Source organism: Erpetoichthys calabaricus, chromosome 4 (assembly GCF_900747795.2).
Source record: "Erpetoichthys calabaricus chromosome 4, fErpCal1.3, whole genome shotgun sequence".
NCBI classification, from domain to species: domain Eukaryota; kingdom Metazoa; phylum Chordata; class Cladistia; order Polypteriformes; family Polypteridae; genus Erpetoichthys; species Erpetoichthys calabaricus.
In genome coordinates this window covers 170,417,858-170,442,993 of record NC_041397.2, presented here as the reverse complement: position 1 = coordinate 170,442,993, position 25,136 = coordinate 170,417,858, and the positions used below count along the sequence as shown (strand labels likewise).

General features: G+C 38.3%; 2 protein-coding genes across 10 annotated transcripts in view; one reads left to right on the top strand and one right to left on the bottom strand.

Moving 5' to 3' along the window:
* LOC127527414 (uncharacterized) overlaps window positions 1-23,938 on the bottom strand; it is a 173,958-nt gene extending 150,020 nt beyond the window's left edge. Inside the window, exon 1 of the mRNA XM_051926081.1 lies at window positions 23,692-23,938. Coding sequence (XP_051782041.1) covers window positions 23,692-23,919 — 228 coding nt within the window. The 5' untranslated portion in view covers window positions 23,920-23,938. The remainder of the gene's footprint in view (window positions 1-23,691) is intronic.
* LOC114650360 (target of Nesh-SH3) overlaps window positions 1-25,136 on the top strand; it is a 254,882-nt gene that overhangs the window by 2,462 nt on the left and 227,284 nt on the right. The gene's annotated exons all lie outside the window — the stretch shown is intronic.

Below are 25,136 nucleotides of genomic sequence, written 5' to 3'. Positions count from 1 at the left end.
GTTGTCTTGTTTATGGATTGTTTCTGCCTGATGCTGGATGGGATATGCTTCAGCTTTCTTATGAACCTGTTCTGCATAAGCAGGTTTGGAAAATGGATAGATGAACAAAACTTGTCAATACAGCATGAATATCAGGTTGCCATTATTCTTTGAGTTGTATTGGTCCTAGAAAACTGAACCAGAAGAGTAATTTAAGAAATGGTTTAATCAAGTAATAGCATAAAAAATGAAATGAGCAAACTGGATAATTGATTATGATTGCTGCTTCTCAGCTTCAGAAACAAGGGTATAATAATAAATAATATTATATTTTATTTATATAAATCACATTTCCCATGCATGATTCCTAGTTATTAACTGGGTGTTATTCTTACGTTCTCCTGGTGTACACTTGGGATTTTCTTCTGTTACTGCAGTTGCAAATTATTGTATCATTTGTTACTCTGGATCTACTCAAGGACATAACATCTTGCTACAGTATAAATGTATTTAACCTACAGGTAAATATTGAGCCTAGCTTATTTTGGTGATTTGAGGTGTCACTGGTAGAAAAATCTTAATAAAGTCCTACCTGCACATTTTCTCATTGATGTTTTGCCTTTCGTGTTGCTTATACTCTTAAGGTTTGTTTATATTTGACACTTGTGCATTGCCAAAAGGGCCCACTAGGGTGCGTGCGACATAAATTTTGCCACCTAGTCTGGGTGTGTGCCCCGAGAATTTTGTAACAGTTTGGCTCTGTGTACATAAATGTGAATAAATTCAGGGCAAAAAATCACCCAGACCCTGGTTAAAGATGAAGAAGAAATGGAAATATCCATGAGATCAATATGTAGAGGCAAAGACAAAACTTAGGGGGAAAAGCTGGGGGATTCTGCTACCGCACATTGTTGTGCACTGAACGCTACAGATCAGCATGCTCAACCATTGTGTGCAAGCGCGTCTGTGTCTGTCAGCACCCAAGTATAAATGGGTCTTTACTAAGCTGACGTTGCACAGCAACATCCCAATTAGACATTCAGTTTACAGTATCAGTTTACTGCATGGGAACACTGATAGAAAATTGCTTCTTAAAAATTAATGTTGAACTCATTCCCAGTTTTTAATGTAGGTGTGGCACCACAACCAACTGTTAAAAATGTGCTAATTTATGACCAATGGGTCAACTACTTGACACAAGCAATATAACACAAATTATATTGGATAGGTTGTTGGTAAAGGTTTCCCAGCAGCCACAGTACCACAAAAGTGATAAGTGGCAAGAAAAATTCCCAAAAGAAACTTACAAATAGTACAGTAAACACACACTGACGAGAGAAGAGGTCTTTACCAATGTCACTCAGCAGACTGTAGCCAAAATACTTAGGGATGCACTGGGGGTTGGGGGATATAGAGAGCAGTCGAGAAGTCTCTTGTTTAACTGGCAGATACGGTGGCAACTGCTGTACCAATTTTACACTTGTAGCCTTTGATTATCTATGTGCTGATTATTTTAAGTGATTACAGTAATATCACATTCTCATCATTTTGTACCCTTGTTTTCATTGTAATGGTGATGACCCTTGCTTGTCACATGATTTGCATTCTGCCTTTTATGACAGCACAGTGCATGTATTTGAGATAACTTTGCAGTGGACATGGTGTCAAAGTTTTGGGATTTTTCCATATGAAAAAACAATGTCAATCCTTAAGAGATTGATTGCACTTTTGTGTTCATGTTTGGTTTTGGCTTTTTTTTTTACCTTGAATTTTTGGATTTTAACAATCAGTATGGTGGCAGGGTGGTGCAGTGGTAGCACTGCTGCCTCGTGGTAAGGAGACCTGGTTTCTCTTCCTGGGTCCTCCCTGCATGGAGTTTGCATGTTCTCCCCGTGTCTGCGTGGAATTCCTCTGGGTGCTCTGGTTTCCTCCCACAGTCCAAAGACATGTAGTATAGGCACATTGGCGATCCTAAATTGTCCCTAGTGTGTGCTTGGTGTGTGGGTATGTGTGTGTGTGTGCCCTGCAGTGGGCTGGCGCCCTGCACAGGGATTTGACTGACAATCAGTATTATAACTTCCTTTTAGTATTCTTTAGTATTCTATAACCTGTTCCAAAAAAAGAAAACATTCTTTTTCAGTTCCTGATTACAATTTGTTTTTGTCTCTTTTGCCTTTGGGGAGTTTACTTTCTGTCACAAATGCATTATATTTCCAGTCTAATCGGTCACAGCACATACCCCTCATCATGTTGCACAAGAAGGGCAAAAGTTGAGCGAACTGGTGCTATGGGTCAGTTTTGAGCAGCTCCTTTAAAGTAAGCTGATGGATAGATACTTCACACATTCATCTGTTTAAGTTCACACAGTTCAGGGATAGAGGGGCCACAAAGGAGCATACAGGGCTTAGCCCAGAAATGATTGTGAGAGAGTTTAAAGATGCTTCATGCCCGAGGCTAGATTAGAAAGGAGCAGGGGCCTCATGTATAATGCTGGGCATAGAATTCACTCTAAAACATGGCATATGGACAAAAGTGGAAATGTGTGTACACACAAAAAAAATGTGTATGCCAAATTCCATGCACTTCACCTTTATAAATCCCAATGAACGTGAAATGCACATGCACACTCCTACAGAATTTTACATATTTTGATAGATAGATAGATAGATAGATATAAAAATCAATATAAATATGGCCTTCTGTTTAGTGTTTTGTTAAAAGACAATGGCAAAAGCATGTGGAAAAATGAAGAATGTCAGTGAATGCAAAGTGCAGGCAAAGAAAAATGTACTATTTGTTGGCTTAAGCAGTGGTATAAGCAAGAAAAGGAAGTTATGGAGTGATACAGCATGGTGGAGACACTTAAAAGTTCAAGTTCAGAAAGTCACACGATTCCTGAAATAAAAAAAGAAGTGATCAGATATCAAAGTCGATGTTAAAAGGCGAATTGCAGCCTGTCGTCTGTTTATTCTGTTTCAGACAATATTACAAAAGCTGAAAGATGACGTGACTCCATGCAGTGCTGGTGCTGCTGTGCCGAGCACTCTTTGGTCGCTGGCTGTGCAAACACCTCTGCCTCAGGAATTGCCGGGTGACCATCTGGCTGTGTGCTGACAGACGCTGTTCTGGCGTCACAAAATGCAATAGTGGATGCTGTAAGAGATGTGGCCAATGAAGTAAGGAATTTCAGGGCTGTACTCTGTGATATTGCCCACAAATTAAAAAATAAACGCTGCTTATGATTACCTGTTTTTATATTTTGCTAATAACACTCAAATGAAGTTGTAACGTGGTCCAATTTGTCTGATCATTTGGTGGGTCGTGATCAGGTTCATCATACTGTATCTCTTCAGGTACAGGCAAGCCATGATTGTGTGCCAAGTTATGAAGCATGCAACATGCTTGCACAATGCAAAACACTTTCTGTGCACTATAGAGCAGCACATTAATAGAGTTATATAAGCGAATTCAATCTCTAATGGCACCTTTATAATGTAGTGTCGGTGCTGAGCAGCACAATGGATTGATTCTCTGCTCTTAACATGGCTCTTTGAAGTGACTCACTATCTTTAAAAGGACTACTTGCTTTTTGTCGCACTAGTTGGAAAAAGCACCTGTTTGGAGCTGATGTTTTTATAGGCTCCCCGCTATATATGATGTAATGCCAGGACATTGTTTTGGTGATTCGTTCCTGGCTGATGTAACTTGTCCAGCACCTTTGCAATAGCAATATGAGTGCATTTGACCGCTCTGATTATATTTGGAAAACTGGACACTGCTGGAAATTTAGCTTTGATGTTTCCCAGTTCAACCACAGTGTAAAGAAATCATATATATCTGGATGACAAGCAGAAAATACCATCCTATACAGACTGAACTCATGAAAAGTGCTGCCTGTCAGTAGATCTTACTGAGTGCAATATGATTTGTTCCATCTCTTAAGGTACAATCACAGCTTTGCATAGCTGCTCATAGTAAACCAACAGAGTGCACTGCAAACTTTTCTTTAACATGCTTTAAATTTAATGACCCACTAAATGAAACTATAGGAATTAGTTATGGGTCCTGATGGACTTCAGAGCTTCTCAACTCTTTAGAGGACAGATGTCTAACTAACATTTAATAAGAGTTGATTGTTATCCAAACTATGCAGCTTGAATTTAAGTTCACCATATGGCACAAAACACTTGACATTTTAAAAGACCCATTCTTAATTCATATCATTATGAACATCTCCAGAGAACACTGTTAAGTGGAAAGTATGGAAAATTTAATTTATCAGAAGAGTAATTGCATACGCATTTTTTTATTAAAGAATGACAACTATAGTATTATATCTACTATACAGTAAATTGAGCAAAGTAATGAAAAAATGTTCTTAAAATGCCTGTAAAATGAAAACATATGATTGGCACAAGTAGTAAACTTTAAATCCATTCAACATATTCTTTGCTAATTTTAAGTAAATGTCACACCAGTGCTGACATAGGGACATACAGTAAAATAAATTAAGGATTAAGTCCTATTTATTTGGGCACTATAATGTCTCCAAGGAAGTGTTCACAAATGTTTATAGTGGAATTCCAAATGAATACAAATGATGTTTTACTGATTTTTGATTTTAATAAAACTATTATTCCATATTTCTATGCTTTGGATATAAAAATAACTTAATGTTAAGAGTTGTTTTACTTCCATTCATCTATCCATCTTCCAAAGCCTTTTATTAAGAACAGTGTTGAGGGGCAGCTGGAAACTATTCCAGTAAGCATCAGGTGCAAGGCAGAGTCAATTCCTGAATGGGGTACCGGCCCATTACAGGGTAAAGACATACATTCCAGGGGCCATTTAGCATTGCCAATTCACCTAACCTGCATATATTTAAACAGTGAGAGGAAAATGGAGTACCCAGAGGAAACCCACATGGACACAGAGAAAACACGCATACTCCCATAAGAGAGCACCAGGAATGTGAACCCCAGTCCCCTTACTGTAAGACAGCAAAACCACCACTGTGCCACTCTGCCTTCCACCATTAATTATTTTTCAGTGTAAATGCTATTTTTCAAGCTTTAAACCTAAATTATACTTTAATAAGCTTGATTTTACCAATATGCATTAACAATCAACCAATTACTGTGTTTTCATCATTCTAACTTTTTTTGGATGCTTTGGATAAGAGCCCAGAAAGAAACAAAAACCATTCACTTTGGGAGCAATATGAGAAATTGAGAAAATGAGCTTTATTTCAGAACATTATTAATAAAACAGACTGTGGGTTGTTTTTTTAAAGTTTAGAGACTGCTACCCCTGGCTTTATAAATATGGACATGTCCTTCTGAAAGCCAGCACAACTAACACACTACACATAGTGTAGTGCGTAATCTTATCATAAATATAGAGTTTCCCAGTTAACTATCAAGCAAAGAAATATCATTAAAATTGTCAATAACCCCTACCAAAACAATATTTGTGTTCTTTTTGCTCAGTCTCTTTATGAAAATCATATCTTTCACCTATTTGTATTACACTATCACTTAGTAAGTAACTTTAAGTTAACCACAGCTTTGATAGGTAAGATCACATAAAATCATTCAAGTCCCTCATGGAAATAACACACTTGTTAGCTAAATTTTAAAGTGCCAACAATGGCCAGAAAAAATCCACAAAAGTGAAACACCCAATTCCCAGTGGATCACATTCTTATTTGTCTTCTTCTTTTTCTGTTTATGCTTATGTTTCCCTTCAAAAATAGCAATTTAGAGTTGTTGTCAAGAGTTTAAATTCTAATGTCTCTGTCACCATGTTTCATGTAGAAGGGAACAATTCCCAATCTACTGTATCTAGTTGAGTATGGTTACTCTTACAGTCATGTTGTTAGGCATAGAAGTCACAATTCTGAATCTATAATATACGGAATGCTTTAGGCAATCAGTGAAAGTTAGTCTTTCACATCAGTATTAACTCCTTGCCTAGATAATATTTAATACTAAATGATATTTTTTCCACTTAGTTAACTTCAAAGTGATCATTTTCACAAAGTGTGAAAACAAGACATGGCGAATCAAACATTGAGTAAATACCTCTTAACACGCCTAAAACCTGCTGGACTAGAAACTTTGAAAAAATCTAGTCAATATAGTAAAATCTAAGTATTTAAAATTTTAAACAAATCAAAAATAGAGTCTGTTTGATATTGCAGATGTCTACTTCTTGTTTATATTAAAAAGACCTAAAATGTTAATCACATATGTTAAAAAAAATCTAAAGACACTAAGTGAAACTCCCATTAGGATTGAAAAAAAAGAATCACCATTTTCTTGCACTTTACATTTATGGCATTAATACTATATTTCAAGGTACCTTTTAAATAGATAGATAGATAGATAGATAGATAGATAGATAGATAGATAGATAGATAGATAGATAGATAGATAGATAGATAGATAGATAGATAGATAGATAGATCAAACTTTATTTGTCCCCAGAGGAAAATTTGGGTTTTTACAGAAGTACTTTATATAAATAAATAAACAAACTATGGTCTGAACACACACTAGAAGATCTGAGTGCCGCATTTGACACCATTGATTACAATATTCTTAGAAATCGCCTTAGTCAATGGGTGGGCCTCTCTGGCAGTGTCTTAAATTGGTTTGAATCTTACCTGGCAGGTAGAAAATTCTTTGTCTTTGAGTTGTAATTACCACAACTAACACATGATATTCTATATGGTGTTCCACAAGGCTCTATCCTGGGTCCACTGCTCTGTTTCCGTTAGGTCAGATTATCTCAGGGCATAACGTGAGTTACCACAGCTATGCTGATGACACGCAGCTGTATTTATCAATAGTGCCTAATGACCCAGACTCTGTTGTTTCACTAACACAATGTCTTACTTGTGTTTCTAAATGGATGAATAGTAATTTTCTCAAGCTAAATAAAGAGAAAACAGAAATTTTAGTGATTGGCAATAATGGATATAATGAGGTTTTTAGAAACAAACTTGATGCATTAGGATTAAAAGTCAAGACGGAGGTAAAGAATTTAGGGGTAACTGTTGACTGTAACCTGAATTTTAAATCGCATATTAATCAGATCACTAGGACAGCATTTTTTCACTTAAGAAACATAGCAAAAGTTAGACCTCTTATATCATTAAAAGATGCTGAGAAATTAGTTCATGCTTTTGTTTTCAGTCAACTAGATTACTGTAACGCACTCCTCTCAGGACTACCCAAAAAAGACATAAATCGTTTGCAACTAGGGTAGAATAAAGCTGCTAGAATCCTAACTAGGAAAAGAAAATCCGAGCACATTTCTCCAGTTTTGATGTCACTACACTGGTTACCTGTGTCATTCAGAATTGACTTTAAAATACTGCTTATGGTTTACAAAGCCTTAAATAATCTCGCTCCATCTTATATATATCGGAATGTCTGACACCTTATATTCCAAATTGTAACCTTAGATCCTCAAATGAGTGTCTGCTTAGAATTCCAAGAGCTAAACTTAAAAGAAGTGGTGAGGCAGCCTACTGCTGTTATGCATCTAAAATCTGGAATAGCTTGCCAATAGGAATTCGCCAGGCTAATACAGTGGAGCACTTTAAAACTCTGCTAAAAACACATTACTTTAACATGACTTTCTCATAATTTCAATTTAGTTTAATCCTGATGCTCTGTATATTCAATTAATTATCATAAGTATTCATGATGGCTCTAAAATCCATACTAACCCCTACTCTCTCTTCTGTTTCTTTTCCCGGTTTTCTGTGGTGGTGACCTGCGCCACCACCACCTAATCAAAGCACCATGATGTTCCTACATTGATGGATTAAAAGCCAGAAGTCTACATGAACATCATCATCAAGTCCTTCCATGAGAACCCTAAAATACAAAGAGGACTGTTCATTTATGTTAGGTAGAATGGCCAGAGGGGGCTTGGTGGTCTCATGGCCTGGAACCACTGCAGATTTTATTTTTTTTCTCCAGCCATCTGGAGTTTTTTTGTTTTTTCTGTCCTCCCTTACTCTTATTCTATGTTAATTAGTGCTGTCTTATTTTAATTCCTACTTTGTCTTTTTTTCTCATTTTGTCAAAATGTAAAGCAATTTGAGCTACATTATTTGTATGAAAATGTGCTATATAAATAAATGTTGTTGTTGTTGTAGAATGACTAAAAAGTAAGAAAATTAAAAAGAAAGAAAATTTCTGACTTGGCAATCACAGTCAAGGTTAGGAATTATGAAGGCATATTGTTGTTGTTATAAAGGAGCCCCAGTAGTGTTTCTTGACACACTTCTGCTGAATAATTTATTGCCTGAAAGTACTCAGCGTTTGTGTCTGAGAGAGGATGTGCAGAATTGTTCATAATGGCACTTCATTTTGTTGTTTTAATTCTCTAAGGAATCCAAACTTTTTTTGTAGACTTTATTTAAAGAAGTTAACATTCTATATTTATATTCCAGACTTAATTTAACAACAAAGAAAATAACACTACATACAATCGAGTTAAAGAGACAGATAGGGGGGCCAACAAAAAGAGCAATTCTTTAAAAAAAAAAAAAAAATGGGAGAATATAAAAGCTTAATCTGAAATTTTATTAATTAGGTCTTGCCCTGTTTTATAAAAGTTTTAAACATATCTAAGAGAGAATTTAATTTTTTCCAATTTCAAATACTATTGAATGTCAGTTACCTACTGACTTATAACAGCTGGACTGCGATTCTTCCAATCGAGCAAGTGCAGCCTGCATGCTAATAATGTGGTGTAGGTGATTACAATCAATTTGTCCTTCTCCACTGTAAGCCCATCCGGAAGTACACCAAACACAGCTGTTAATGGTTTAGGAGGGATTGTGACACCAAGGCTGTCTGATAGGCATTCAAAGATTTTTGAACAGAATGATGTGGCCTGGTGAGGCTGGAGCTCAAGTGCAACATTCACATGTTGGATCTTGCCCTGAATACGTTGTAGACAATTTTAACCAAGATAAATGTGCTTGACAAAAGATTTTGAGTTGAATGATTGAAGGATTTGCTCATATGGAACCAGAGCATATTCTATGCATACCTGCCTTCAACTCCTTCTCTGATGTAATAAGTGAAAGATTCTTTCCCCACTGTATCCTGGGATCTTTGAAAGGAAGGGTCTTTCACATATTTTTATATATTTTTGAGATGCTGTCTGAGTCTTCAAGACTGATCAGTATTTCTTCTGGAATAGAATTGGGTGGTATGTAAGGAAAATTAAGCAGATAAACATCTTGACAGTGTTGATTCTCCATGCAAGTGTAAGATAAGGTAGACCATATGTTTATCCATCCATCATCATTATCCAACCCGTTATAACCTAACACAGGGTCATGGGGTTCTGCTGGAGCCAATCCCAGCCAACACAGGGCGCAAATCCCAGGCAGGGCGCCAGCCCACCGCAAGCACACCAAGCACACACTAGGGACAATTTAGGATCGCCAATGCACCTATCCTGCATGTCTTTGGACTGTGGGAGGAAACCAGAGCACCCAGTGGAAATCCACGGAGACACAGGGAAAACATGCAAACTCCACGCATGGAGGACCTGGGATGCGAACCCAGGTCTCCTTACTGCGAGGCAGCAGCGCTACCACTGCGCCACCATGCCGCTCCCCATTTGTTCAGATCTTGTTTAATTTATTTCTGTGCAGATAGCAAAATGTTGTTAAAAAAGATATTTACTTGTGATGTTTACCCCTAGGTATTCTAGAAATTCTGCTAGTGCATTAAGGACTACTGGTACAGAGGTCTGTGAGTCTAATATATACAGTACCAAATCATCTGGATATAGTGATATTTTCTGTCCTTCTCTGGTTATCCCCTTTATCTCTGATGCATTTCAAAAGTAAATGGCCAATGGCTTGATGGCGATTGCAAAGAGCAATGGTGATGGGGGCATCCTTGTTGAGTACCACATTCTATTTTGAAGTAGTTGGAAATAATGTTGTTAATACAGACAGAGGTTAAGGGACTGGTATAAAGTAGTTTTATCCATACACATATGTTTGGGCCAAACCCAAATTTGTGCAATGCGGTGAACAGGTGTCCCATTCAACTATTTCAAATGCTTTTTCTGTGTATAAAGATAATAAGATCTCTAGTGTGTTAGATTTAATAGGTGAGTATATAACATTAAACAAACGTTGAATATTAGAAGCTAAGTGTCTGCCTTTAATAAATCCGGTTTGGTCTTGTGATAGTACAGAAGGAAGCACTTTCTCAATCCTTCTAGCTAGAACTTTGGAGAACTAGAACTCCCTGGGATTAATAAAGTATCTATCTATCTATCTATCTATCTATCTATCTATCTATCTATCTATCTATCTATCTATCTATCTAACATCATTATTCAGAAGTGAAATTGGTCTATATGATGCACATACTAATAAGCCCTTATTTTTCTTTGGAAAGACAGTAACTAATGTTTGGCAAAAAGTTTGACATACAGTTTGACATGCATGCTTTCCAGATGCACTTCTGTAAATGTTGCCAATAATAGTGGAGCTATCTTATTTGAATTTTTTGTTATAAAATTCCACTGGGTAGCCATCAGGGCCTGTTGCCTTCCCACTTTGAACTAAGTTCCCGTCATTCTGAGAGTGTGAGAGGTTTGTCCAAATCCTCTGCAGTATGAGAATATCGCTGTGGTATTTGTAATGCATCAAAAAAACTCATTAGATTGCGTCTTATCTTCCTTAAACCTATTAGAATATAAGGACTTACAGTACTCCATAAATGTGTGGGTTATGTTTTTATAGTCAATAATTTTATCTCCTTCTATGTTGGTAATTTCTGTTATTGGGCTGTGAATTTCCTACTCTTGGATTTGTTAAATTAAAATCTTATTAGCCTTCTGTCTGTAATAATTTTGCCATTTACGGATGAGCTGTTCCATTTCTTTTGTTGTCAAGAGGTTAATTTCTGATTGCAGAACCTGTCTTTGCCTATTAAGTGCCTCATTTGGAGAGCTGAAGTATTCTGCATCTATTCTGGTGATTTTGGCAATTAATTTGGACACCTTCTTGGTTTCCTATTTATTTTTGTGGGAGAGATATTAAATAATCTGTCCTTTTAAAAAGGCCTTCAGAGTTTCCCAGAGTATTGCTACAGAGACCTCTGAGGATGCATTTGTCTCTAAAAATAATCAATTTGCTCACAGATGAATTCTGTGTAATGCTCATCAGCTAATAAGAGGGGGTTAAGATGTCAGTTACAAAACAAGTGTGTAGGACAGAGTGATTTAAGTGGCATGGTCAGAGATGACAATAGCGTTGTACTTGCAAGATTTCATAGTGGGCAATAAATTATCATCAATAAATAAATAATAATTTCTTGACTAACTGTGATACACTGATGAGTAAAAGAAATATGCTCTTGTGTTTGGATGGGAAAATCTCTATGTGTCTGAAAAATTATGATCATTGCAAACTGTGTGATTATTTTTGCAATATTAGATGTTATCATCTTTATACTTGAAGACCTATCCAGGTCTGGATTTAAAACACAAAGTCTTTTGTGGAATAGATGCAAATACATTTTGAATGAAGTCTCTATCATCCACATTAGGTGCAGAGATATTTATCATAATTAATTTAGATTTAAATAGATTACCCATCATCATGTCACATCGCCTTGCAGGACCAGATACTACGTCTGATGTTTCCAATTAGATTGTTTTGTGTATTAAGATTCCCTCACCTCTATTTTTCTTTGTATAGCTAGAGTGAATGATTTTGCAACAGAAATTGGTCCTTACTTATTAAGTGAGTCTTCTGTAAATATTTAGGCCTGATAGGTGAGAGAATACTTCTTTTCTTTTAAGATCGTGATTGAGACCTTTGATATTCCAACTAACAAAGTTCACTGTTTGGTCAGAGAGACACTTCTTCTGAACTTTTGAGGACACCTTGTAATCTTCCATAAAGGTAGCACATACACTAGCTGTGACCTTCATTTCATATCATTGCCAAGTATTATGGCTAAGGACCATATTATTATGTTGGCACTTACAGTTGTTGGGTAAAAAAGATAGATAAGAAATAACGTGCTGTTTGATGCTATAGAATGCAGCTTGTTTAGCAGCTGTTGAAGGGGAAAAATCTTGGAAAATACAAATGGTTATTTTCAAATATAATCTCCTGTTTCTGAGAATTGATGTCAAATTTTCTTTGACATGTAGTTTGTCAAATCGGACAATCAAGCTTCTTGGTTTTGAGGCATTCAAACCACGTATGGGATAAGATGCAGCAATCTCAGAATCCAATTTAAAATCTTTTTCAGTTATTTTCGAAAGTAATTCAGCTATGAATTTCACTAGGTTTGGACATTCATAGTTTGCAGGGAGACCTTCAGTTTTGATTTGTTCCTTCCAATTCAGCTAATTTATATTTTATCACCTAGCCCTTTGCATTCGGATTCCACAGCAGTTGCTTTTTTGTCAACAGTGGATGTTAATTGTTCAACTACTTCATTACAAGTATTCCTTTTAATTCACTTGTTGATTTGGCTGGCCACTCTTGAGGTGATGTTACCAGTCCAGCACACCACAGTATAGAAAATTGTACTGGCCATCACAGAATTATAGAAGATGTGAGGGATGACACTACTCACATTAAAGGACAAGGTCTCCTAAGAAAAAAGAGGCTTCTCTGCCCTTTTTTATATAGTCTCTCTGTGTTCTAAGAACCTTCCAATCAGTCATTAATGTGGACACCCAAGTACTTGTAGTGACCAGACATAGAGGCTCTTTGTTGTGATGAAAGTCAATAACCAATTCTTTGGTTTTGCTGATGTTAAGATGCAGCCAATTCTCTTTGCACCAAGAAATAAAGTTCTGCCTCTGACTCCTATAATCTAATCTAATCCCCTTCTTCAACACACATCATGAATGCAGCATCATCTGAGAATTTCTGCAAGTGACATAACCTTGTGTTATATTTATAGTCTGAGGAAAGGAGACAGGACTGTTCCTTATGGTGCTCCAGTGTTGCCTCCATCCATATCAGAAACATCACATATACCACAGCATAAACCAGCATAGTTTATTGCAGGGTCATGGGAAACATTTACTTTAATGAGTTAAAAACAAAAATACAAATCTGTTTGAAGATTTTGAGATTTAAAAAGGTATTGATCACAGCATAGGCTCTCACACATGGATACATCAAGATATCAAAATAGGTTAGGGTTTGGATTTTTCTACTGGAAGTGAGGGCCTGGGAATTGGTTGATTCAATCAAGATAATCTCTGCTTCTTAAATCTGCATATCTTCATATGCCTCTACAACAACAACAACAAGAACATTTATTTATATAGCACATTTCATACAAATGATGTAGGTCAAAGTGCTTTACAAGATGTCAAGGAGAAAATTACAAGAAAAGAAAAACAAATAAGATTAGGCAAGAATATTAAAGTATAAGTAAGTAACAAAGAAAAAATAAATAAATGTACACAACCTTATAAAACAGATATATATAGTTGAATAGTGGCATCCTTATATACAATTTCATGATTTAAGTCTCCGAGGATGAGTTCAGTAATAAAGTCAAATGGCTGCAACGACAAAAAAAAACCTCCAGTTAAGATGAAGAAAAAATACAAAACCTGCAGAGGTTCTAAGGTCAAAAGACTGCCCAAGACCCCACTGGGCCAACTACCTAACATAAAAGTTCTTAAAATCATTCCTTTTTGTTTCTAGACATCATATGAGAAGACTGAATGAAGTCAGTCTAGTGGACAGCTGGGGCACCTGCCTTAATTGTAGCATCACATGTGGCTGCACAGTGCCTTGATTAGGTGGTTGTGGCACAAAACTAGTGATAGGAAAATGAAGACTCATAAAGCTTTCTATTTGTGATGAAGTACTAGGGTGTTGTACCGTGTTAGCCATTATGAATGTAGAGAAAAGCCAAGCAAAATGACACCTTTTATTGGCTAACTAAAAAGATTGCAATATGCAAGCTTTCGAGGCAACTCAGGCCCCTTCTGCAGGCAAGCCTCGAAAGCTTGCATATTGTAATCTTTTTAGTTAGCCAATAAAAGGTGTCATTTTGCTTGGCTTTTCTCTATTTGTGATGAAAAAGATTCGAAGCTTTGAAGCCTCAGCCCCAGTATGAACAGCGACATCTGATGGTTAACTGAGATCAAGGCAAGCTCTCAAGAGCCCAAGTGAAGAAGAACTGTTTCAGTCTCATGTCTCCAGTAAAAGGTCAGAAAAGTCTGTGTTCATTTTATTCTGCTAAGGCCCTTGTCATTGTATACTATACTAGCAAAATACCCGCACTTTGCAGCGGCGAAGTACTGCCTTAAAATTTTTATTAAGAAGAAAAGTAAACCTTTTTAAACTGAGGGAAAATATACCAATAATTATTTGTTAAGGATCCGTTTGTATACCACGTTGTCAGTTCGGCCCTCCGTTTGTAATATGACCAAGCTGTGCGCTGAGCTTACTCTTGAGCATGCAACGTACAGTTGGCCTTGTGAAAAGCAATCTTGCCTCAAATCAATGCCAACCTTTTGTAGGGTCTGTCCCTGAGACTTATTAATTGTCATTGCGAAGCAGAGCCTTACTGGAAATTGGAGACGTTTAAATTGAAATGGGAGATCATAGAGTATAACGGGATGCGAGGAATAAAAACTCACTCCCCTGAGCTACTGACAGTAAAAATAGTTGCCTCAATTAGGTTCTTTTGCAGACACGTGACCTGAAGTCTCGTGCCGTTACAAAGTTTCGGTGGCTGTAAGTTTCTCAGTAACATTATTGGTGCCCCAACCTTCAAAATTAGATTATGCTCATGAGTGCCTGGATGATTCAGAGTGTGGAGAAACTCTACCGGATAGTGCACCGCGTCTTCCACTTCTACAACTGAATTCACAGACTGATATGTTTTCGGTTGTGAAGGTAGTTCTTGAAGTAAAATGTGGTTTATAGTCGTAGTCATGTCATTTCTTGGTGTCAGGATAGTTCTCTCCCTCAACCATGATACGTCATTTTCGTGGAGATTCCGTAGATTGGGGTAAACATTTTGAAGAAGACTTTGTAAGAGGTACTGACGGTTGTCCAAAGATGTAAAATATTTGGCCATTTCGGTACACTTGAAAGCGACAACCGAACAATTCAGCGGCAGCCATCAACTCACATGCAGAACCATAGGTGAAGGGCTTAAGCATTTCACTCTTATAGTGTTCCTGTGTAGTATAATTATCTCCTGTACCGTCATCAGTCCACACCTTGAACCTGTCCCAGTCATTCAATACATAAGACACAATGTTCTTCTGGATATCAAGAGTGAGCCTGATATGGCCGTGCAATATGTAACACAGAGATTGGAAAAGGCAGGCACCATCTCCAGGCATGGAAACCACTCGGTAAGTGACAGTTCTTTGATCGATGGTGATCACCTGGATAGACATGTTAATGGGGGTACGGTTGGAACGATAAAGGAAATGGGTACCTGAACAATGTAAACTAAGTCTAAAATACCTACACAATAACTATAATCGTAATAAACGAACAATAAAACAGAGGAGAAGCCGTGGATTAAATAAAAAGACTGCAGTTATCAGCAGGGAGATGTGAATACCGTGGCGAAGCAAGGAAGGGAATGAAGAGACCAGAGCAACGGACAGCCTTATATAGGCAGGCGGCCAACTACGTGGGAGGCGTGGGGATGGCGCAGGGAAGCCGCCTACCAAATTTTGTGAAGATGGGGCCATAAATAAGAAAGTTTAACATGGCGGACGTTGTCGACCGTTATGCGTAGAATTTCGTAATGAAACCTGCTTAACTTTTGTAAGGAATGAGCCTGCCAAATTTCAGCCTTCTACCTACATGGGAAGTTGGAGAATTAGTGATGAGTGAATCAGTGAGTCAGTGAGGGCTTTGCCTTTTATTAGTATAGATAACGAATACACAATCATTAGACATTAAAGTTTGAATCTGAAACACTGGACTAAAAAGACATACCACAGATATTTTCTGCTGCAGCTTTAGAAGTGGTGACGCAGGTGTCTCAACATGGATGACGTGTTGTTGTTGTAAGAGAACTCTTGAATGCACAGCAAACACCGCACCTACACAGTATTGTATAATTGAGACATGATAATTTTATCATTTCATTTAACAGTGTAAGAATAAGATTCAAATCAGAACATAAAATGTAGACCATAAGAAGGCAACATATTCTACCTTACTCAGTGGTATGAGTGCTCCCAAACATTTGAATGCTGTTTTCCGCTGTCAGTCGCCAGCTGTCACCAAAGCTTTCCAAATCTCTCATTCCTCATAACCCAACATCATTGAATGAGAAAGATGCATTTTATATAGGCTACCTGTTAATTTAGCGACAAAGCTGTCAAACCTATGAAACGCTGTCAAACCAATGAAGCACGCTATGAAGCACTAATGACATTCGAAGCTTCAAACATCACGGGTCACGTGACAGTGGTGTTTTGATACAAGCTCTGACACAGTGATTCGACTCACTACACTTCAGATTGACTGACACAAGCTTCGCCGCTTCGGTATTATTTTCCCATCTCTACACAAAAAGCCACCACAAAAGAGCCAGATAAAACAGCAGAGAAAATTAGAGATTAGTAAAGATTCCAAATCCCTGAAGAATATGCTTACAGACTCTTTTAGGAGTATAACTAAAATATAGCGAAAAAGCCAAATTAAAATAATGGGTTTTTAGCAGTTTTTTAAAATGTTCCACAGTATTAGCCTGGCAAATTTCATTTGGTAAAGTTTTCCAGAATTTAGGTAAATAACAGCAAAAGGCCGCCTCACCATTTCTTTTAAGCTTCTCTCTTGGAATTATAAGAAGACCACCATTAGAAGAACTAAGGTTATGAGTTAGAGTGTAGGGGACAGACATTCCAAAATATAAAAAGGGCCAAGGTTATTTAAGGCTTTATACGCCATTAGTAGTATTTTAAAGTCAATTCTGAATGACACAGATAACCAATGTTAACAGTGCTAAAACTGGTGAAATGTGCTCAGATTTTCTTTTTCTAGTTTAGATTCTGACTGCTGCATTCTGCACTAATTGTAACCGATTGATGTCTTTCTTAGTCAGTCCTGTTAGGAGTGCATTACAGTAATCTAGTAGAGTAAAAACAAAAGTATGAATTACAGTCATCCCTCACCTATCGCGGGGGTTACGTTCCAGAGCCCCCCGCGATAGGTGAAAATCTGCGAAGTAGCGACCTATATTTATTTTATTATTTATACATATTTTAAGGCTTTATAAACCCTTCCCACACTCTTATAAACACTTCCTATGCTCTTAAACACTTTCTACATTCTTAAACACCGCAGACCAAGACTGCACACTGCACGCAGCGATCAGACGTCGATGTGTCTGCACTCGCTTTGTGAAGGGGGGCAGCTGAACTCACGCTGAGCAGAAATGGACTTTGTGCTGCTTCTGCCAAAATGCCTGCTTGTCGCTCTGCACGTTCGGGAGGAAAGAGGAGGAGTGGGGGTGTGTGAGGGCTGAACGCACGTTCGCTCAAACCCCCCTCCCCGGAGGCGCAGTACGCTCCTGCCACTTCGCATTGTCAAGGGGGTGGGGAGCTGAATGAACGCTAAGGAGAAGTGGACTTTGTGCTGGCTTTGTGCTGCTTGTCGCTCTGCGTGTCAATAATTTTAAAGCCTTGTATTTTCCTGTCTCACTGTATTGTCTTGCGTGAAGTTAAAATGTTTTATAATAGTGAGATGTTACTCATATCCTTAGCCCGACATCCACATATCATATGTGTTAACAAAGTGTGTTTTATAAGTTTACATGTGTTTAAAGCATGTGGGATGGGTATTTTAAGGCTTAAACTATAAAAATGTTTATTTATATGGTCTTTCTATATCGCGGATTTTCTCCTGTTGCTGATGGGTCTGGAACCTGACTTCCACGAAAGGCGGGCAATCACTTATATTTAAAAACCCGCGAAGTTGTGAATCCGTGAAAAGTGAACCACGAAGTAGCGAGGGATTACTGTAATTTTTCAGCATGTTGTACTGTTAGAAGAAGTCTAACGTTTGGTATATTCCTTAAGTGAAAAAATACAGTCCTACTAATCTAGTTGATATTTGATTTAAAGTTTAGATCAGAGTCAATGATAATCCCTAAATTCTTCTCCATCTTGACTTTTAAACCCAAGGAATCAAGATTATTTCTGATACCCTTGCTTCTGTTTTTTCCTTATTTAGTTTGAGAAAGTTATTATTCATCCATGTGGAAATACTTCTAAGACGTTGGATCAGAGAGCGAAGAACATCAGGGTTATCAGGCACTATCAATAAATAAAGCTGTGTGTCGTCTACATAGATGTGGTAGCTCGCCTTGTGTTTTGAGATAATATGGCCTAATGGAAGCACATTGATTAAAAAGCCCAGATACATCCTTGTGGAACACCATAACTAGCAAAGAATTTTCTACCTGTTAAATAACACTGAAACCAATTTAAGACACTGCTGGAGAAGCCCACCCATTGTCTAAGGTGATTTATAAGAATGCTGTGGTCTATGGTGTTGAATGCTGCACTCAAGTCTAAGAGAACAAGAACAGATACATGGCCACTGTCCACATTAACCCACAAATCATTTATTACTTTAACCAGAACCGTTTCTGTACCAAGATTTTTTTCTAAAACCTGACTGGAACTTGTGAAGAATATATTGTTTATTCAAGTAATCATGTAACTGCTTAAAAACTTAATTTTCTAGAAATTTACTTAAGGAAGGTAGGTTAGAAATTAGTCTAAAGTTGTCAAGACGGAGAAGTCAAGATTAATTTTCTTGAGAAGGAGTTAAACAAATGCAGTCTTTAGACAGTCAGTGAAGACCCCTGTATCTAATGATAAGTTCACTGTGTCAAGTACACTATCAATTAGTACATCAGAGATTTCCTTAAAAAAGCCTGTTGGTACTATGTCAAGGACGCAGGAGAAGGGTTTCAATTAAGAAATTATTCAAGTTCAAGTAGATCTATTTCAGTGAAAATTTGAATGGCATGCTGGGGTTCAACTGGATTAACTTTAAGTGGATGTACTACATTATATCTAATATTATTAATTTTGTGTTTAAAAAATAAAAAAAGCCTCACTGACTCCATTGTTATATTTAGTTACTTGTTCCTTCAGTATTTCAGAGTGGACTATTAGTTTAGTTTTTCTCCATTTCCGCTCAGCTCTCCAGCATGTTCTCTTTGAATAAGATATTCTTTCGGTCTTCCAAGGTATTATACTTCTGGAGGATCTGAACAGACATTTCAGGGGCCACTATGTCAGCTGCAGTTCTCACTTTAACATTAAAATTTTCCACCTGGTTAAACTACTAGCTTTATAAAGTCATGTCTCTAATACAGATTTGTATATATCTTCACATGACTTTATGGTTCACAATGCATCATAATATATAAACTTCAATCTGCTTTTCAGAAGCATTCAATTTTGAGACTGTATCCTCTCTTAAAAGTGTTTAATACATGATTGTGTGATCTTAACAAAGGTGAAGAGAGGGAATATGAAAAGCAGACAAAAACAACTCCATATTTAAGTATACATGCTACCTTTCACAGCAGGTTGTGTAGCTTAATCAATAAGATGCTGGATTGTGAGCTTTACATATTCAGTTGTGCTTTGTAGGAGATGTAAGAGATTTCTGTTTAACGTTAACGCTGCAAAGCCAGAAATATGAAGATATATAATGAATTAACAATGTTCATAAATTGGCAAAAGTCTACATTAGATAATTTTCACTTTCTCTGTTGTGACCCGGATGTGGCGACAGACCATTTTCAACCAACAACCCAAACATGCTTGCTGCAATAAATCAAATAATTAAATTAATTTATAATATACTGTAAGAATAGTAGAAGATAGGTAAATAAAAGTATATACTGTATGCATATCCCCCGACAAGCAATTTGATTGTGTGTGAATTGCAGTGGCACCTATACCATAATACATTAACAGTCTTTATCCCAACTTAATCAAAGTATTTATGCTTATTGTCTGTAGTAGGCTATGCTTTGTTCCTTTTCTTGTGCTTTATTTGGCATGTGGAAACATTTTCAGTGCACTTTTCTTTCTTTGTCCAGGAGGTCTTCCCCTTCTCTGCCTTGGTCACTCTTTCCTGTTTTCTGTGCTAATGCAGTTTTCTCTTTGAGATTTTTACATACAGTGTTCTCACTTTCTAGCAACATTATGCCTGCTGTGTGGCTTGTGGAAGCGAAACATATAGCCCTAACCCTAACCCGGGTTCCTTAACAAGGTTTAGACTTGTGTTCCCTTGTCCAACTCCAGTATAGACAAGTCTTCCACTCCTTCTGCACTGCACCAGATTGATCTTCACAGTAAAAGGGATTGCTTCAAACTTTGTTACTGCCACACCCGATAGGCTGTGGGTTTAATGGGAGAGTCCAGATTTAGGTTGTGCAAGGGTTTTTAATGGAAAAAACAGGCACCATTTTGGTTGACTAGTGGAGCAAAAGCTTTTTCCATCACAGTTGCCTGTCACTGAGTTATGGCCCCTTGTTTGAGTGAAATGTATGTTTTTAAATGCTGCTTCAAAGAGCCATTTCTAGGATGTCACTTGGCCTGTGAGTGGTCATTTAATTAGGTAAAGACACAGAGGTTGTATTCTGAAGACCAGGGGCCTAATGCATAATGTCATGCATAGAATTCACACTAAAACATGGTGTGCGGAAAAAAAAAGGACATGTGCGTATGCACAAAAAATCCTGATGCATAAATCTGTGCGTATGCCAACTTCCACGTTCTTCTGCTCCATAAATCCCAGTCAGCGTGAAAAGTAATGGTTATGCACGCACATGTTGCTCCACCGCGACTCCTCCCAGAATTACGCCTTTTTGAATATGCAAATCAATATAAATAGCCCCTTATGTTTTGCTTTTTGTGTAAAGACAATGGCAAAAGCACGGGGAAAAAGAAGAATTTCAGCGAATACCAAGCAGAGGCAAGGAAAAACTTATGATTTGTTGGTTTTAAGCACTGATATAAACAACAAAAGGAAGTTGATTGAATGACAGAGTGGCGGAAAAACTCGAAAGTTCAAGTTCAGAAAGTCACACAGTGCCCGAAATAAATAAGAAGTGGTCAGATATCAAAAGTCACTGTGAAAAGGCGAGTCGTAGACCACTGTCTGAATGTCATATGGAAGTGTATTAGGGTACAGAGAAAAGAAAAAAAACTGGGACACAGTGTGAAAAAAAGGTCGAAATTTCCACTTTATTCATGTAGTTTACTTTGTCATTAAAGCAGAACATCATAAACTTCATCTTAAAATTGTTTAATAGTTTCTCAAATCCCATCGTAACTAAAGTAGCACGTTAAATACTTTGTATTCTATGTACTCTTACGTGTGTGAGTCAGTACATGCTTCTTAAATGGCCTTTCTCTTCTGTCGAAAGGACACAGAATACATTACATTCATGATGTTACAGCTCTCTGAACAATTTAAATACTAAGATGTATACTTGATATCATTTTCATGATGATAGAAATTAAAGCATGTATAAAACATTGAGGCACGTGGGTACAGTGGTAGTGACAAGCTGGCACCCCGTCCAGAGATTGTTCCTACCTCCTACAAGATGCTTGCTGCCCCGTGCACAACCTTCAATAAAATAATTTATTGCAGCAGTACTGTCTCTTTCAAATGTACTAACCCCCGATTCCTGTCCTTCCTTTTCTTTCTCCAGATAAACAATCGCCACACAATCAGCTCTTTAATAAATGTCAAGCCATCTATAAGCTTAGAATGCAGATTCTTCGAAACTTTTAAGGAACATTGAAATATCTTTGTAGTACATGTTTAATTATTCCATCCATCTATCCATCCAGGGTTGCGCCAGCCCCAGCAAGCATAAAGCACAAGGCAGGAACAATCCGTGAATGGGGCGCCAGCTCATAGATAGATAGATAGATACTTTATTAATCCCAATGGGAAATTCACATTCTCCAGCAGCAGCATACTGATACAATAAACAATATTAAATTAAGGATTGAAAAAGCAGACAATAACTTTGTATAATGTTAAATGTTAACGTTTACCCCCCCCCCCCCCCCCGGGTGGAATTGAACAGTCGCATAGTTTGGGGGAGGAACGATCTCCTCAATCTGTCAGTGGAGCAGGATAGTGACAGCAATCTGTCGCTGAAGCTGCTCTTCTGTCTGGAGATGATTCTATTTAGTGGATGCAGTGGATTTTCCATAATTGATAGGAGCTTGCTGAGCGCCCGTCGCTCTGCCACAGATGTCAAACTGTCCAGCTCCATGCCAACAATAGAGCCTGCCTTCCTCACCAGTTTGTCCAGGTGTGAGGCGTCTTTCTTCTTAATGCTGCCTCCCCAGCACACCACCGTGTAGAAGAGGGCGCTCGCCACAACCATCTGATAGAACATCTGCAGCATCTTATTGCAGATGTTGAAGGACGCCAGCCTTCTAAGGAAGTATAGTCTGCTCTGTCCTTTCTTGCACAGAGCATCAGTATTGGCAGTCCAGTCTAATTTATCATCCAGCTGCACTCCCAGATATTTATAGGTCTGCACCATCTGCACACAGTCACCTTTGATGATCACGGGGTCCATGAGAGGTCTGGGCCTCCTAAAATCCACCACCAGCTCCTTGGTTTTGCTGGTGTTCAGGTGTAGGTGGTTTGAGTCGCACCATTTAACAAAGTCATTGATTAGGTCCCTATACTCCTCCTCCAGCCCATTCCTGATGCAGCCCACGATAGCAGTGTCATCAGCGAACTTTTGCACGTGGCAGGACTCTGAGTTGTATTGGAAGTCCGATGTATATAGGCTGAACAGGACCGCAGAAAGTACAGTCCTCTGTGGCGCTCCTGTGTTGGTGACCACAATTTCAGACGTGCATTTCCCAAGACGCACATGCTGGGGTCTGTCTTTAAGATAGTCCACGATCCATGCCACCAGGTATGAATCAACTCCCATCTCTGTCAGCTTGTCCCTAAGGAGCAGAGTTTGGATGGTGTTGAAGGCGCTAGAGAAGTCTAGAAACATAATTCTTACAGCACCACTGCCTCTGTCAAAGTGGGAGAGGGATCGGTGTAGCATATAGATAATGGCATCCTCCGCTCCCACCTTCTCCTGATATGCAAACTGCGAGGGCATGTTGAACCTGTGGCCTCAGGTGGTGAAGCAGCAGCCTCTCCATGGTCTTCATCACATGTGATGTCAGAGCAACAGGCCGGAAGTCATTCAGCTCAATAGGACATGATACCTTTGGGACTGGGGTGATGCAAGATGTTTTCCAAAGCCTCGGGACTCTCCCCTGTTCCAGGCTCAGGTTGAAGATGCGCTGTAGAAGACCCCCCAGCTCCGATGCACAGACCTTCAGCAGTCGTGGCGATACTCCATCTGGACCCGCTGCTTTGCTGGCACGAAGTCTCCTCAGCTCTCTGCTCACCTGCGCTGTTGTAATTATGGGTGGGGATGTCTCTCCTATGCTGGTATCAGCAGAAGGATGTGTGGAGGGTGCAGTACTCCGAGGTGAGAGTGAGAGTGGGTTAGGGTGGTCAAACCTGTTGAAGAAGTTGTTCATTTGGTTTTCTCTCTTCACGTCTCTCTCGATGGTGGCACCCCGCTTCGAGCTGCAGCCAGTGATGATCTTCATCCCATCCCACACTTCCTTCTTGCTGTTATTCTGCAACTTCTGCTCCAGCTTTCTCTTGTACTGCTCCTTCGCCACCCTGAGCTGGACTTGGAGTTCCTTCTGCATGCGCTTGAGCTCATGCTGATCACCGCTTTTAAAAGCCCTTTTCTTCTGGTTCAAAAGGCCCTTGATGTCACTTGTAATCCATGGCTTGTTGTTAGCATAGCAGCGTACAGTTCTTACTGGAACTACAATGTCCATACAGAAGTTGATGTAGTCAGTAGTGCAGTCAACAACCTCCTCAATGTTCTCACTATGTGATCCCTGCAGGATATTCCAGTCTGTTGTTCCAAAGCATTCTCTAAGAGCATTCTCAGCCTCCGGGGTCCACTTCCTGAATGATCTTGTGGTTGTAGGTAGGACCTTCACTCTTGGTTTGTAGTGAGGCTGAAGCAGAACCAGGTTATGATCTGCTTTCCCAAGCGCAGGCAGCGGGGTGGCGCTGTATGCGTCTTTAACGTTTGCATACAGTAAATCAATAGTCTTATTTCTCATCGCTGACGCTGCGCCACCAAGTCCTCGCATATTTAATTATTAACAATATAGATTATTTAAATGAAGTTAAAAATGTATCTGTATAATATAATATATATACTTTAATGTATTTCATCTTTAAAACGATATCAAGAGCTCCACAAAGATAGCCCCTGGAAATCTAAATCGACTTAGAAGCCAGTCGTTTTCATCTGTAAATACATGCTCTCAATTGAATTGAATTCCTTTATTGTTATTGTATGGTACAATGAGATTCAAGATGCAAATCCTCCATAAACTTATTTTCCTATAAAATGGTAAAATAACAACAACAATAATAATAATAGTAAGATAAAAAAAACAGTGATAAATATACAATATGAAAGCATAAGTGGCTCAGATTGTGCAATATTACAACTGTAATGCAAGTTTACACTGAGGCAATTGTACTTATAAGTACAAGCATTTCTACTGGGAGTACTTGATGGACTGATTGAGTGCATTTATAGCTCTTGGGATGAAACTGTTTCTGAACCACGAAGTCCATACAGGAAAGGCTCTGAAGCGTTTGCCAAATGGGAGAAGTTCAAATAGACTATGCTCATGATTGAGGAAGCATCTGCTAGAAGCTCTATCCCGATATTTTTTCCCACTCCTGACACAATCTGTGGTAGAGCTTTCCAATCAGCTGCTGTTGAGCTGTGATTCCACACTTACATACACTGGGTTAAAATACTCCGAGTGGTGCACTGATAGTAACAACACTAAAATGGCTATGGTATTTGGAATAGTTTGGCCATTCGGTGCACCGATATATGGTTACAGGTTGATTACAATCAGGTGCTTTGAACTAGAAAAAGATATGTGGTTAATTTCAGGGTATTTGACAAAGCCACATCAGGGACGTGAATCTAAAAAATAAAGGGAAACCACACAGGAACAGT